The following is a 15,797-nucleotide window of genomic DNA, read 5'->3' on the forward strand; positions in this document are numbered from 1 at the left end:
CACCAGTTATTGTGTCCCTGATCCCCACCACACCAGTTACAGTATCCCTGATCCCCACCACACCAGTTACAGTATCCCTGATCCCCACCACACCAGTTACAGTATCCCTGATCCCCACTACACCAGTTACAGTGTCCCTGATCCCCACCACACCAGTTACAGTGTCCCTGATCACTGCTGCACCAGTTACAGTGTCCCTGATCCCCACCAAACTAGTTACTGTGTCCCTGATCACCACACCAGTTACAGTGTCCCTGATCCCCACCACACCAGTTACAGTGTCCCCGATCACCACCACACCAGTTACAGTGTCCCTGATCACCACCACACCAGTTACAGTGTCCCCGATCACCACCACACCAGTTACAGTGTCCCTGATCCCCCCCACACACCAGTTACAGTGTCCCTGATCCCCACCACACCAGTTACAGTGTCCCCGATCACCACCACACCAGTTACAGTGTCCCTGATCACCACCACACCAGTTACAGTGTCCCCGATCACCACCACACCAGTTACAGTGTCCCTGATCCCCCCCACACACCAGTTACAGTATCCCTGATCCCCACTACACCAGTTACAGTGTCCCTGATCCCCACCACACCAGTTACAGTGTCCCCGATCACCACCACACCAGTTACAGTGTCCCTGATCACCTCCACACCAGTTACAGTGTCCCTGATCACCACCACACCAGTTACAGTGTCCCTGATCCCCCCCACACACCAGTTACAGTATCCCTGATCCCCACTACACCAGTTACAGTGTCCCTGATCCCCACCACACCAGTTACAGTGTCCCCGATCACCACCACACCAGTTACAGTGTCCCTGATCACCTCCACACCAGTTACAGTGTCCCTGATCACCACCACACCAGTTACAGTGTCCCTGATCCCCACCACACCAGTTACTGTGTCCCTGATCACCACCACACCAGTTACTGTGTCCCTGATCACCACCACACCAGTTACAGTGTCCCTGATTAACACCCCACCAGTGCAGTGTTGCCCCCTGTCTGCCACCTGTACTCACCCTGGCCTGTTTAATGAACACATGTCTGCCTGCTGCCTGGACCGATCCTTTGCTGACCACGTCTCTGAAAATTGGCCTGGGCATGAAGGGGATGAAAGTTTTGGGTATTAAGGTGGAACAAATGGGCGTGGCTCTACAAGAAGCATATTGATAATCTATTGTACAATAAAGTTTTATCATACTATATAGACAGGAAGATTTATGATAATAAAGACAGACAAGAAGATATTGCTCAATAGGAAAACAATTTATCTATTTGGTTATATAATTACAACATTTAGAGCTCGTTTACACATTCAGTAGCAATCACCACCCCTCTAAAAAGTAATCCATGGTGGATTGCTTTTCAGGGGGCGTTTGACAGACGGCTGGGAGGCGATATGTCACCTCCTCACCATGTGTTTTAACAATGAAAAACCTTCACTGCACAAAGTGAGGTAAAAAAGGGGACAAGGATGACGGGGGGGGGGGTGTGAAGAGGGGTAGGGAAGGTAATGAAGGGTGAAAAGGGGATGAAGAGTAGGAAGGAGAGGTGGAGATGGGGACATGGGGGTGATGAGCGAACAGGGGGGAGGGGAGATGAAAATGAGGAAAACGGGAAGAAGAGGAGGACAAGAGGGTGAAGAGAAGGATATGAGGGTGATAAGGGGGCATGGAGGTGAAGATGAAGAAGGGCAGGTGAAGGGAGGGACATGGGGGTGATGAGGAGGTGAAGGAGGGTATAGATGGTGGTGGGGCAATGAAGATGAGGAAGACGGGATGAAGAGGAGGATATGAGGGTGATGAGGGGGCATGGAGGTGAAGATGAAGATGGGCGGGTGAAGAGAGGGACACGGGGGGTGATGAAGAGGTGAAGATGGGAAGTGGGGTATAGACAGTGGTGGGGCAATGGAGATGAGGAAGACGGGATGAAGAGAAGGAAAGGAAAGTGAAGAGAAAGATATGAGGGGGCATGGAGGTGAAGATGAAGATGGGCGGGTGAAGAGAGGGACATGGGGGTGATGAGGAGGTGAAAAGAGGGTGGGGAGTTGAGGGGGGGGGGGGGCAGGAAGATGAAGATGCAGAAGAGGCAATGTAGAGGAGGACAACTTATAAATATTCATCATACACACCCACCCACAAGACCATGTTCACACTGAGACGTTTCTTGGGACTACCATTCCTCTGAGCTCCACAAGGTGATGATCTCGTTAAATTTCACAATATTTATACATATTTTTATAGGTCCCCAAACCAACATTTTATCTACAAAGCCCCTTCCTATTGATTGTAGAACAAAGAAAGAACTGCACCCGTAACATGCCCTCAAAGTCTATTCATCATCAATCAGTTTCTCCTCGGTATCCGGTTCTTTCTTCTTCTCCAGCTCTCCATCTTCATCCGCAAAAGCATCCCCCTGGCCATAGGCGAGAGTGGTGTGGGCCAGATCGACTTCAATAGGAAATATATCTGCTTCCTTCAGGACTTCATAGCACTGGTCATTATACTTAGACATGGCGGAGACAAAGCGCTGAAGCTGAAATACGATGTCTTGAACGTGTTTTTGGTCCAGAAGTTCTATCTTTTCCAAGACATCTTTCCTCATTTTCGCAAAACGCGAGCGGGCCTCCTGACGACACCTCAAGATCAACCGGTACTCGTAATTTCCGGTGCTAACGCGGTACAGAGGCTCCCCAAATGCTATGCTGCTGTACTCCTCGTCGTCCATCTCTTTTACCTTCAAGCAGTATGACAGGTACTCGAACTTCACATCGAGGTACTTCCGGATTGTTAACTTGGTGTCGGGAATGGCTTTGTTAAGGTAGGTATTTAGGTCATTCAGCATTGGTTTTATGGTCTTCAAAAGGTTAATACCATATTTTTCAATGCTGCGGTGTGCGTCGGCGAACATAACAAAAGCTTCACTTGCAGCCGGTTGAGGCTCTCGAACTCCGATGACGGAAAACACATCACCAAACGCTCGATGTGTTTGTGAGAGTTCGAAAAATGCTCGCAGCAGACGTTTGGTGTGCTCCATCATGCCTTTATAAAACTCGGAGGTTTTCTCCAACTCCTCCAGTTTTTTCACCAAACCATCATTGCACAGGATGGCGCGACTTAAACCAAGGGCATCAGCAGTGCCTGAACCCATGTTCTCCACCAGGCGATGCTTCACCTTCTTGAGTACAATGTCCAGAGTCTTTCCCTGCTTGGGGTCAGCTTGGAGCTTGTTGTAGTGAATGGTTACTTCCTCCTTGACGTTTTGGATCATTTTGGCCACCTCGACCTTAGTTTTCCCTTTCACAGACTTTCCATTCACCCCGGTGATTTCATCTCCAGCTGCAATGGTCCCGTCTAGAGCGGCAGGGGTATTGTCAAACACCTGCACGATGTAAAGACAAGGACAGTGCTGGGCTCCTCCACCAATGCTCACCCCGATAACATTCTGGGAGTCTTTCTTCAGGTTCACCGTGCCAGGGACAGTTGGGATCCCAAGTTTGTCTTCATCAAGGTCGTAATCATACTCCATTTCGCTTCAAGTATGCCCGTCTCCTTGATCTCCAGCTGTCACCCAATCTCACTACGATCCGGCCAGGAAGTTTCAATGAAAAGGCAGGAAGGAAGTGATGTCAAATAAAGACAGGAAGTGATGTGTACAAAAACATTGTCGTATTTCACTACGAGGCGTTTCTCTGGGCTGCAGTTCCCCTTTAGCTCCACAAGGTGGTAGAAGTTCCTCACTTCCACCCAGCTAGGAAGTCTCTATGGAAGACAGGAAGTGATGTCAGGTATAAATAGGAAGTTCCGGGTGAGAGGTGAATCAGGAGGAAGTAGAGAGGAGACATTGTTGGAACTGGCAGTAGAGGAGGTAATAAGATCTTATTTTCTATTTACATCCAGTAACCCCCCGTCATGTTCCGTCCTCTTCCTCCATAGTCACTGTGACATCTTTTATCTCCAGCAGATGATGATACACACATATATATAGTGTGGTAACCTAGATTAACCCCTTCAGGGTCACATTCCCCCACTCACGGGGCCAAAACTTTCTCTTCATTTTGGAGATGTGTCACCTTCTCACCTTAGCAGTCTCTTGTAACGAGGGATGAGATTTGGATTTGGTTTGTACTGAAATTCACACTTCCACACCTCTCCTTCGAAGATACCAACCCCCACTGCACCCGAATATCTCCGCCATGTATTCAGGGCTCTACTGGCCCTCCCGAAGACCCGGGAACGGCATGGCGGATGGAGTGGAGGGTGAGCAGTTCTCCCATCTCCTCTCCGGTGAATAAATCCCGAAGAGATGAGCATTTCATCACTTCCACACCCTTCCTTAAAAAATACCAACCCCCTTCTCTGAGTCCGAATTGTATCTCGGTCTCTACTGCCCTTCCTGTGGGCCCGGCTTCAGCATGGCTGATGGAGTGGAGGGGGATCAGTTCTCCGATCTCCTCTCTGGTGAATGAACCCAGAAGAGACGAGCATTTCATCACTACCAACCTCCTTCTCTGAGCCCGAATAGTATCTCGGACTCTACTGTCCATCCTGCAGGAGCGGCTTGGAGGGTGGCGTGGAGGATGATCAGTTCTCCGATCTCCTCTCTGGTGAATGAACCCAGAAGAGACAAGCATTTCATCACTTCTATACACTTCCTCCAAAAATACCAACCCCCTTCTCTGAGTCCGAAATGTATCTCGGACTCTACTGCCCTTCCTGTGGGCCCGGCATCGGCATGGCTGATGGAGTGGAGGGTGATCAGTTCTCCGACCTCCTCTCTGGTGAATGAACCCAGAAGAGACAAGGATTTCATCACTACCGACCCCCTTCTCTGAGCATGAATAGTATCTCGGACTCTACTGTCCATCCTGTGCGCCTGGCTTCGGTATGGCTGATGGAGTTGGAGGGTGATCAGTTCTTGAAACCTCCCGTATGGTGAATGAACCCAGAAGAGATGTGCATTTCATCACTAGGGATAGGCTCAGGCGTGTTCGGATCGTAGTCCCAACCCACCTGAGCAATTCCACCAGGAAGCTGTCACTGCACACCGACCAATCATAGGCAGTGAAGTATTTCCCAGGCCACAGCTGCACATACACACACTGCCTATAAATGCGCAGTGATGGCCTCCTGGCGGGATTGCTCAGGTGGGTTGGGACTACGGTCCGAACACGCCTGAGCCCCTCTCTACTCATCATTTCCACACCCTTCCTCCTAAAATACCAAAACCCCTTCTATGACCCCGAATAGTATCTCGGACACTACCCACCCTCCTGCAGGCCCAGCACCAGCTTGGCAGATGGAGTGGAGGTAGATCAGTTTTCCAATCTCCCCTCCGATGACTGAACCCAGAAGAAACCAGCATTTGATCACTTCCACACCCTTTATCCAAAAATACCAACCCCCTTCTCTGATCCCGAATAGTATGTCGGACTCTACTGCCCCTCTTGCAGGCACCTGGACTGGCATGGCGGATGGAATGGAGGGTGATCAGTTCTCCAATCTCCTCTCTGGTGAATGAACCCAGAAGAGACGAGCATTTCATCACTACCAACCTCCTTCTCTGAGCCCGAATAGTATCTCGGACTCTACTGCCCATCCTGCAGGACCGGCATGGAGGATGGAGTGGAGGATGATCAGTTCTCCGATCTCCTCTCTGGTGAAAGAACCCAGAAGAGACGAGCATTTCATCACTTCCACACCCTTCCTCCGAAAATACCAACCCTTTTCTCTGAGACTGAATAATATCTCGGACTCTACTGTCCATCCTGCAGGACCGGGACCGGCATGGCGGATGGAGTGGAGGATGATCAGTTCTCCGATCTCCTCTCTGGTGAATGAACCCAGAAGAGACAAGCATTTCATCACTTCTACACCCTTCCTCCGAAAATACCAACCCTCTTCTCTGAGCCCGAATAATATCTCGGACTCTACTGTCCATCCTGCAGGACCGGGACCGGCATGGCGGATGGAATGGAGGGCGATCAGTTCACCGATCTCCTTTCTGGTGAATTAACCTGGAAGAGATGAGCATTTCATCACTTCCACACCCTTCCTCTGAAAATATCATCCCCTTTCTCTGAGCCCGAATAGTATCTCGGACTCTACTGCCCCTCCTGCAGGCCCGGTACCGGCATGGCAGATGGAGTGGAGGGTGACCGGTTCTCGGATCTCCTCTTCAATGAATGAACCCAGAAGAGATTAACATTTCATCACTTCCAGGCTCAGAACCATCATTCCCCGGTCACTGCAGCTGATTAGGCCCGATGTGTACTTGGTCATCTTTATTGGGGTTCATAGGCGATGTCAAGGGTCTGATACACCCCTGATGTCTCTCTCAGGCTCTACTGCCCCTCTTGCAGGCCAAGCACGGCGGATTGAGTGGAGGTAGATTCGTTCTCCGCTCTCAGGTGAATGAACCCGGAAGAAATGATCGCTTACCCACCCTTCCTCCGAAAATACTAACCCCCTTCTCTGAGCCCAAATAGTATCTCAGACTCTAAAGCCCCTCCTGCAGGCCTGGGACTGGCATGACTGACGGATTGGAGGGTGACCAATTGGTCATCTTTACTGGAGTTCATAGGTGACATTGGATGTCTAATAGACCCCTGATGTCTATTTAAGGAGGACCTGTCATTTCTAGTATACTATCACATAGGGTTCTCTTGGCCATGAATCATCCTGCATGCCAGACTGAGAGCAATAATTCTGGGGTTGTTATTCACAGCGGACTCTAAACTGATGACCTGTAGGAACTTTTAAAGTGTTGTCTTTACAGAATGCTGGGTACATTAAACATTTGTTCAGAAGATAAAAAAAAAAAAAATCTTAAGAATGTTTGTACCTGCCTAACTGGCATAAAAATAATGTACATGAAGATTTTCTTAACAAATTATTATGCAAATGTTTTTTATCAATATACCCCCTAGGTAACCCAATCTACATGTTCTAATTCCCACTGGGGGGCAGCCCACCTATTAACCCCTTAAAGCCCCATCCTAAAATTGTACAGCCAATACAGTCCTGATAATTCTCTGCTATCCGTCTACAGAGGAACCCGCATCACATGACCACATCAATGAGGATGGAGGAGGACCAGAGTCACATGACTGAGAAGATACTAAACCTCACCCTGGAGATCATCTACCTGCTGACCGGAGAGGTGAGAAGGATTCTGGGAGGTCACATGACATCACTCTTATCTCTATTAATAAAACACAGACCTGACCGGAGAGGTGAGGAGGATTCTGGGAGGTCACATGACATCACTCTTATCTCTATTAATAAAACACAGACCTGACCGGAGAGGTGAGGAGGATTCTGGGAGGTCACATGACATCACTCTTATCTCTATTAATAAAACACAGACCTGACCAGAGAGGTGAGGAGGATTCTGGGAAGTCACATGACATCACTCTTATCTCTTAATAAAACACAGACCTGACCGGAGAGGTGAGGAGGATTCTGGGAGGTCACATGACATCACTCTTATCTCTATTAATAAAACACAGACCTGACCGGAGAGGTGAGGAGGATTCTGGGAGGTCACATGACATGACTCTTATCTCTATTAATAAAACAGACCTGACTGGAGAGGTGAGGAGGATTCTGGGAGGTCACATGACATCACTCTTATCTCTATTAATAAAACACAGACCTGACCGGAGAGGTGAGGAGGATTCTGGGAGGTCACATGACATCACTCTTATCTCTATTAATAAAACACAGACCTGACCAGAGAGGTGAGGAGGATTCTGGGAGGTCACATGACATCACTCTTATCTCTTAATAAAACACAGACCTGACCGGAGAGGTGAGGAGGATTCTGGGAGGTCACATGACATCACTGTTATCTCTATTAATAAAACACAGACCTGACCGGAGAGGTGAGGAGGATTCTGGGATTCTAACATGACGTTCCTATTGGTTCTCCAATACAGAGATTTCCTCTTGTGAAGTCAGGTGATCATATGACCATCACAGTGCCTCCACGTGACTCCCTAAAACCTGAGAGACACAACATGGAGAAGATTCTAGAAGTCACCAAGAAGATGATGGAGCTGCTGACAGGAGAGGTGAGGAGGATTCTGGGAATTCTGGGACATTATCCAGTAACAGACAAGGGATGTGTCTGGATGGTGACTGTATCATTGTGTGTGTCAGGTTCCTATAAGGTGTCAGGATGTCACTGTCTATTTCTCCATGGAGGAGTGGGAGTATTTAGAAGGACACAAGGATCTCTACAAGGACGTCATGATGGACAATCAGCCGCCCCTCACATCACCGGGTAAGAGGAGACTTTATTGTAAAGGAGAGAGCAGTACGGAGGGTCCACCTAGATCCCCCATCATCTGATAAACACATAGAAACAATGTATTCAGTCAGTGTGCGTGTTTCCTACAGATGGGTCCAGTAATGGGAACCCACCAGAGAGATGTCCCCGTCCTCTGTATTCCCGGGATTCCACACAGGAAGATCACACCATCCCTCACCATCATAAGGTAGATGAGGAACAATTAATGGTAGTTATATTTTATACACAAACATGTTTGTTATAATAAATGTTTTATAATATATTACAGAGTGGACACTTTGTTGATGATAATATTGTTGTTAAAGAAGAGTATAAAGAGGAGGATGAGGAGTATGGAGTGATGGAGGAGTTTTCAGAAGGACACAAGGATATGATGGAGCCACCTAATACCAGAAACCCACCAGAGAGATGTCCCCGTCCTCTGTATTCCCGGGATTCCACACATGAAGGTCACACCATCCCTCACTGTTACAAGGTTGGTGGAAAGGAGTATCTAGAACATGGACTCGTGGAGATGATTTGTGGATGTATTATGGGAGCTTATATTTTACAGATGATATTTTCTCTCATTTTCTTGGTTTAGGGGGAAGATCTGATAGATATAAAAGTTGAGGTTAAAGCAGAAGAAGAAGAGACGTATGTGAGGGATGATCAGCAGTCTATGGAGGAGGATGGAATAACGGGGACATTTATAGAGGAGGACACTCCTACAGAGATCAGCACAAGTGGGTCATTAACACTATCTTGTGCATTATTTAGTGCAGATACTATATAGTCCTATCTGTTGTATCTTATACAATATGTTGTACATTACATAGTCCTGACTTCTGCTCTCTCCCCTCTACCCACTGCTATACAGTGCCTTGAAAAAGTATTCATACTCCTTGAAATTTCCCACATTTTGTCATGTTACAACCAAAAATGTATTTGTATTTTATTGTGATTTTATGTGATAGACCAGGGGTCCTCAAACTACGACCCGCCAGGGTCGTTTACCCAGCCAACTCATTAGGGCCTGCCCTACCATGGGTCCCGGTCCCGATCGCCTCCGCAAGCCTATTCCTCCGCTGTCATCAGTGAACAGCGGCGAGCAGGAGGCAGCCCAGCCCAGGACGGAGGGCAGGAGGAGGAGCCGCCCAAAGTATCCTGTGAAGTTAGACTGGTGACTCGTTGCTAGGACACAGGGCAACCAATCACCAGCTTGCCAACAGGGAAAGTCACTCTGCTGGCTCCTGCACCCGTCCTCCGTCCAGAACCACGCTGCTCTCGGCTGGTAGGTCACTGCTATATGGGGGAAGGGGTGACAGAGTACACCACTGTGTGTGTTGGTGGGGGGGGGGGGGGGTTATGTGAAGGGTGCAGAGGCCACTGTCATAGGCAGGACCACCCCCATAGCAGTGTCCTCTGCCACCCCTCACATCACCCCCCCCCCCCCCCCCCGATCCCTGCATTCTGAGCCTAACACACTCCCGATCCCTGCTTTCTGAGCCTCACACACTCCTGATCCCTGCGTTCTGAGCCTCACACACTCCTGATCCCTGCATTCTGAGCCTCACACACTCCTGATCCCTGCATTCTGAGCCTCACGCACTCCTGATCCCTGCATTCTGAGCCTCACGCACTCCTGATCCCTGCGTTCTGAGCCTCACACACTCCTGATCCCTGCATTCTGAGCCTCACACACTCCTGATCCCTGCATTCTGAGCCTCACACATTCCTGATCCCTGCATTCTGAGCCTCACGCACTCCTGATCCCTGCGTTCTGAGCCTCACGCACTCCTGATTTCTGCGTTCTGAGCCTCACGCACTCCTGATCCCTGCGTTCTGAGCCTCACGCACTCCTGATCCCTGCGTTCTGAGCCTAAGACACTCCTGATCCCTGCGTTCTGAGCCTCACGCACTCCTGATCCCTGCGTTCTGAGCCTAACGCACTCTTGATCCCTGTGCTCTGAGCCTCACCCACTCCTGATCCCTGCGTTCTGAGCCTCACGCACTCCTGATCCCTGCGTTCTGAGCCTCACGCACTCCTGATCCCTGCGTTCTGAGCCTCACGCACTCCTAATCCCTGCGTTCTGAGCTTCACGCACTCCTGATCCCTGCGTTGTGAGCCTCACGCACTCCTGATCCCTGCGTTCTGAGCCTAACGCACTCCTGATCCCTGCGTTCTAAGCCTAAGACACTCCTGATCCCTGCATTCTGAGCCTAACGCACTCCTGATCCCTGCGTTCTGAGCCTAACGCACTCCTGATCCCTGCGTTCTAAACCTAACACACTCCTGATCCCTGCGTTCTTGAGGGAGGAGTCAATAACCCAATGATGGTGGTCTTCAGAATCAGTCCAGTCTTCATGTTGGTTCTGAGCCTAAGACACTCCTGATCCCTGCATTCTGAGCCTAACGCACTCCTGATCCCTGCGTTCTGAGCCTCACGCACTCCTGATCCCTGCGTTCTGAGCCTAAGACACTCCTGATCCCTGCGTTCTGAGCCTAAGACACTCCTGATCCCTGCGTTGTGAGCCTCACGCACTCCTGATCCCTGCGTTGTGAGCCTCATGCACTCCTGATCCCTGCGTTGTGAGCCTAAGACACTCCTGATCCCTGCATTCTGAGCCTAACACACTCCTGATCCCTGCGTTCTGAGCCTCACACACTCCTGATCCCTGCGTTCTGAGCCTCACGCACTCCTGATCCCTGTGTTCTGAGCCTCACGCACTCCTGATCCCTGCGTTCTGAGCCTAACACACTCCTGATCCCTGCGTTCTGAGCCTCACGCACTCCTGATCCCTGCATTCTGAGCCCCACGCACTCCTGATCCCTGCGTTCTGAGCCTAACACACTTCTGATCCCTGCGTTCTGAGCCTCACGCACTCCTGATCCCTGCGTTCTGAGCCTCACGCACTCCTGATCCCTGCATTCTGAGCCTCGCGCACTCCTGATCCCTGCGTTCTGAGCCTCATGCACTCCTGATCCCTGCGTTCTGAGCCTCACGCACTCCTGATCCCTGCATTCTGAGCCTCACGCACTCCTGATCCCTGCGTTCTGAGCCTAACACACTCCTGATCCCTGCGTTCTTGAGGGAGGAGTCAATATCCCAATGATGGTGGTCTTCAGAATCAGTCCAGTCTTCATCTTGGTTCTGAGCCTAAGACACTCCTGATCCCTGCATTCTGAGCCTCACACACTCCTGATCCCTGCATTCTGAGCCTCACACACTCCTGATCCCTGCGTTCTGAGCCTAAGACACTCCTGATCCCTGCATTCTGAGCCTAAGACACTGCTGATCCCTGCATTCTGAGTCTAATACACTCCTGATCCCTGCATTCTGAGTCTAACACACTCCTGATCCCTGCATTCTGAGCCTAACACACTCCTGATCCCTGCATTCTGAGCCTAACACACTCCTGATCCCTGCGTTCTGAGCCTAACACACTCCTGATCCCTGCATTCTGAGCCTAACACACTCCTGATCCCTGCGTTCTGAGCCTAACACACTCCTGATCCCTGCGTTCTGAGCCTCACGAACTCCTGATCCCTGCGTTCTGAGCCTCACGCACTCCTGATCCCTGCGCTCTGAGCCTAACACACTCCTGATCCCTGCGTTCTGAGCCTAACACACTCCTGATCCCTGCGTTCTTGAGGGAGGAGTCAATAACCCAATGATGGTGGTCTTCAGGATCAGTCCAGTCTTCATCTTGGTTCTGAGCCTAACGCACTCCTGATCCCTGCATTCTCCCCCCATCCTCACCTTCTGACCTCTGGTGGTGTTCAGCCCCTCTGTTATTCATGACTAAATCATGGACTAAATAAGGAAGTGCAGGACTTCTTGTGTTGGGAAGATGGCAATGAATGATAGAGGGGGAGGGGACACTCGTCCTATAATCCCCTCAGCACTGTCACTCCTATAAAAGACAGTTCTCGTTGTTTCCTCACTCTCTGACTAAGGTCCATGAATAAAGAAATGAACTGGTAGGAGATCAGAGGACCCATTTACTAGTTACCTTGAGGGGGGAATTGTAAGATCCTCAGAGACAAAGCTGCCTGATGTGGGCGGAGTCCTGGTTTAGGGGAACCAATCTGCTCATGTCTAGTAATAATCTTTGTATTTCTATTTTAGTAGATGGACGGGAGATGAGGAAAACCTCAGAGGATTGTCTCACTTTGTCTCCAGACTGTAAAGTAGAAGATGAGGACATCACACAGTATAGTCCAGGAGAAAACCCGACTACCTCAAATGTCCATCCGGCACCACACAGTGTAGATGGACCATCGTATTCCTCTTATCCTGAGGAACCTCAGACTGTGAGGGACGGTGCCGGACCATCGTATTCCTCTTATCCTGAGGAACCTCAGACTGTGCGGGACGGTGCCGGACCATCGTATTCCTCTTATCCTGAGGAACCTCAGACTGTGCGGGACGGTGCCGGACCATCGTATTCCTCTTATCCTGAGGAACCTCAGACTGTGCGGGACGGTGCCGGACCATCGTATTCCTCTTATCCTGAGGAACCTCAGACTGTGCGGGACGGTGCCGGACCATCGTATTCCTCTTATCCCAAGAAACCTCAGACTGTGTGGGATGGTGCCGGACCATCGTATTCCTCTTATCCCGAGGAACCTCAGACTGTGCGGGACGGTGCCGGACCATCGTATTCCTCTTATCCCGAGGAACCTCAGACTGTGCGGGACGGTGCTGTCCTTTCAAGAAATAATAAGTTTCCCTGTCCTGAGTGTGGGAAGCGTTTCCGTTATAATTCCGGTCTTATTGTGCATATAAGATCTCACACAGGCGAGAAGCCGTATTCCTGTCCTGAGTGCGGAAAATGTTTTGTAAAAAAATCACAGCTTGTCAGACATCAGATATCCCACACGGGGGAGAAGCCGCATTTCTGTCCCGAGTGCGGGAAATGTTTTTCATTGAAGTCACATCTTTATAGACACCAGAGATCGCATGCAGGTGAGAAGCTGCATTCCTGTCCTGAGTCGGGGAAAGTTTTTTTAACGATGTCCCATCTTCCCACACATCAGAGCTCTCACACGGGTGAGAAGGCGTATTCCTGTCCTGAGTGCGGGAAATGTTTTTCAGAGAGGTACAATCTTTACAGACACCAGAGAGTGCATGCGGGTGATAAGCCGTATTCCTGTTCTGAGTGCGGGAAATGTTTTGCACAAAAAGCACATCTTCTCAAACATAAGAGGTCTCACACGGGGGAAAAGCCGTTCCCCTGTCCTGAGTGCGGGAAATGTTTTTCAGATAAGTCACATCTTTGCAGACATCTGAAACTGCACACAGGTGAGCAGCCGCATTCCTGCACTGAGTGCGGGAAATGTTTTGTAGAAAAATCACAGCTTGTAACGCATCAAAGGTCTCACATAGCAGAAAAACCGTATTCCTGTCCTGAGTGCGGGAAAAGTTTCATCCAAAAATCAGAACTTGTCAAACATCAGAGGTCTCACACTGGGGAGAAGCCGTATTACTGTACTGAGTGCGGGAAATGTTTTTCACAAAAGTCCAATCTTCACAGACATCGGAGATCGCACACGGGGGAGAAGCCGTTTTCCTGTCCTGAGTGCGGGAAATGTTTTTCACGGACGTCGCATCTTTATATGCATCAGAGATCGCACGCGGGGAAGAAGACGTATTCCTGTTCCGAGTGCGGGAAATGTTTTTCAAGGAAGTCCAATCTTTACGACCATCAGAAATCTCACACAGGAGAGAGGCCACATTCCTGTTCTGAGTGCGGGAAGCGTTTTTCAAAGAAGTCCAATCTTTCCGAACATCAGAGATGTCACACGGGGGAGAAGCCACTTTGCTGTCTTGTGTGCGGGAAATGTTTTTCACAGAAGTCCAATCTTTCCAGACATCAGAGATCTCACACAGGGGAGAAGCCGTATTCCTGTCCTGAGTGAGGGAATTGTTCCTCACTGAAGTCCTGTCTTCCTGTACATCAGGGGGTCCTACACAACCCTCGAGGTGTATTAGTGAGTGCGGGAAATGTCTTGTATGTGAATGTTGCTGGACATGTGGGGAAGAAGCACACCCTGATATACACCTCAGATATACTCCATGGCTGATCTTTATCATGTAAGAAACAGTTCATAGACCTCAACCATAGCCTGACCTTTTGACAAAGATGTTCTATGGAATGAATGATACAACAGTGCCATCTAGAGGTTGGATTGGTAAATGTTTCTCCCATTGAAACTTAGTATTGAGAAAGGGGCCACACCCATGTGGGGAATAATAAAATTTAATTTCCAAATAAAAAGGAAACAATATAAACAGTTGATAAGGAGATCAGAGATCACCAAAGACATGGATGAAGTGTTGTACCGTGTTGGCCATTGATAGCAGGAGAAAAATAAAAATGGAGTCATTACCTCTCATTGGCTGAGTACATTTTGTGGTGGAAGATTTCACAAACACTTACAGGTCTTCTTTTTAAAAAGATTGTTGCACAAATGTAACACGCATTCACTGAGCCTTGATGAGTTTCGGTCGTATTTTTTTTTTTTTCATACAGTGATTTCCTATGATCATTGGCTCCACCCAGTGGTCATAATGTGAAACTACAGTATTTTTTTCTCTGAATAGACTCCTAAGTGTTGGGAGACGTTTATTTAAAGATGGGAAGTATGTAGCAGCCCAATGAATAGACCTCCTAGCAATGTTATTACCAGGCTGCAGCTAGGGGGAGCTTGTTCTGGATACAGTGGAACCTTGGATTACGAGCATAATCCCTTCCAGGAGAATGCTTGTAATCCAAAGCACTCGCATATCAAAGTGAGTTTCCCCATAGAAGTCAATAGTAAAACAAAGATAATTCGTTCTGCATTGACTTCTATTGCCTGCAATACCGCATGTGGCCAGAAGTGGTGGGGGGGCGCCAGAGAGCCTTCAGAACTACTCAGGGACAGCTTGGCTAAACTCGGAAATGCTCGGGAACGGAGTATTTCCGAGTGGATCCGAGTATTTCCGAATGGCTCCGAACCGTTCTGAGTGTCACCGGCGCCCCCGCACCTCTGGCCAAATGCGGTACTGCACGCCCCATTAGCTTGAATTCTGCTCGTTTTGGGAGAAAACACTCGCAAACTGAGTCCGAATTTTTTTTAAAAAAGTTGCTCGTCTTTCAAAACGCTCGTTAACCGCGTTACTCGTTAAGCAAGGTTGTATTTTATAGATAGGCATCTCCTATCCTCATATTGATTAGTGGCTCCAAATTAATAATAACTACTGCAGTAGGGAGCAGACACAAAAAGATACACTCCACATCTTTCCAAATAACTGTTCTGTTTTTATTATGACGTAATTGAAGGTTTTTTTTATTTTATACACATGATTACGTTGCTATCGCATTGATATTACAATTGTACTTTTATGGTAACAAGGGGCGTAACATAGGCAGGCTAATTCTAATCAGAAAAAAATTAAAACATTATTAGTGGCGTGTGCAATACATACAAAATTAGAATA

At 48.9% G+C, this 15,797-nt stretch overlaps 3 protein-coding genes and 1 pseudogene across 3 annotated transcripts in view; 2 read left to right on the plus strand and 2 right to left on the minus strand.

Annotated features, from left to right (window-relative positions):
- The window catches only part of LOC141104959 (uncharacterized), a 664,134-nt gene that overhangs the window by 276,919 nt on the left and 371,418 nt on the right, over positions 1 to 15,797 (minus strand). The gene's annotated exons all lie outside the window — the stretch shown is intronic.
- The window catches only part of LOC141104781 (uncharacterized), a 114,372-nt gene that overhangs the window by 14,262 nt on the left and 84,313 nt on the right, over positions 1 to 15,797 (plus strand). The gene's annotated exons all lie outside the window — the stretch shown is intronic.
- Positions 1,261 to 3,668, minus strand: LOC141104875 (PRKCA-binding protein pseudogene; annotated as a pseudogene).
- Positions 8,422 to 14,710, plus strand: LOC141104788 (uncharacterized). Its single transcript, XM_073594536.1, has 4 exons — positions 8,422 to 8,515; positions 8,597 to 8,803; positions 8,912 to 9,053; positions 12,441 to 14,710. Exons 2-4 carry the CDS (start codon positions 8,669 to 8,671, stop codon positions 14,231 to 14,233), a joined length of 2,070 nt encoding a protein of 689 aa, XP_073450637.1. The 5' UTR covers positions 8,422 to 8,515; positions 8,597 to 8,668; the 3' UTR covers positions 14,234 to 14,710.

Source organism: Aquarana catesbeiana, linkage group LG08 (genome assembly GCF_042186555.1).
Source record: "Aquarana catesbeiana isolate 2022-GZ linkage group LG08, ASM4218655v1, whole genome shotgun sequence".
Classification (NCBI taxonomy): Eukaryota; Metazoa; Chordata; class Amphibia; order Anura; family Ranidae; genus Aquarana; species Aquarana catesbeiana.

What these genes read in the sequence shown, in the direction of transcription:
- LOC141104788 (XM_073594536.1), top strand. Translation starts at nt 8,669, where the DNA reads ATGGAGGAGTTTTCAGAAGGACACAAGGATATGATGGAGCCACCTAAT. An exon ending in CCATCCCTCACTGTTACAAG is followed by an intron (nt 8,804 to 8,911) that starts GTTGGTGGAAAG and finishes TTCTTGGTTTAG; the next exon opens with GGGGAAGATCTGATAGATAT. An exon ending in TCCTACAGAGATCAGCACAA is followed by an intron (nt 9,054 to 12,440) that starts GTGGGTCATTAA and finishes TTTCTATTTTAG; the next exon opens with TAGATGGACGGGAGATGAGG.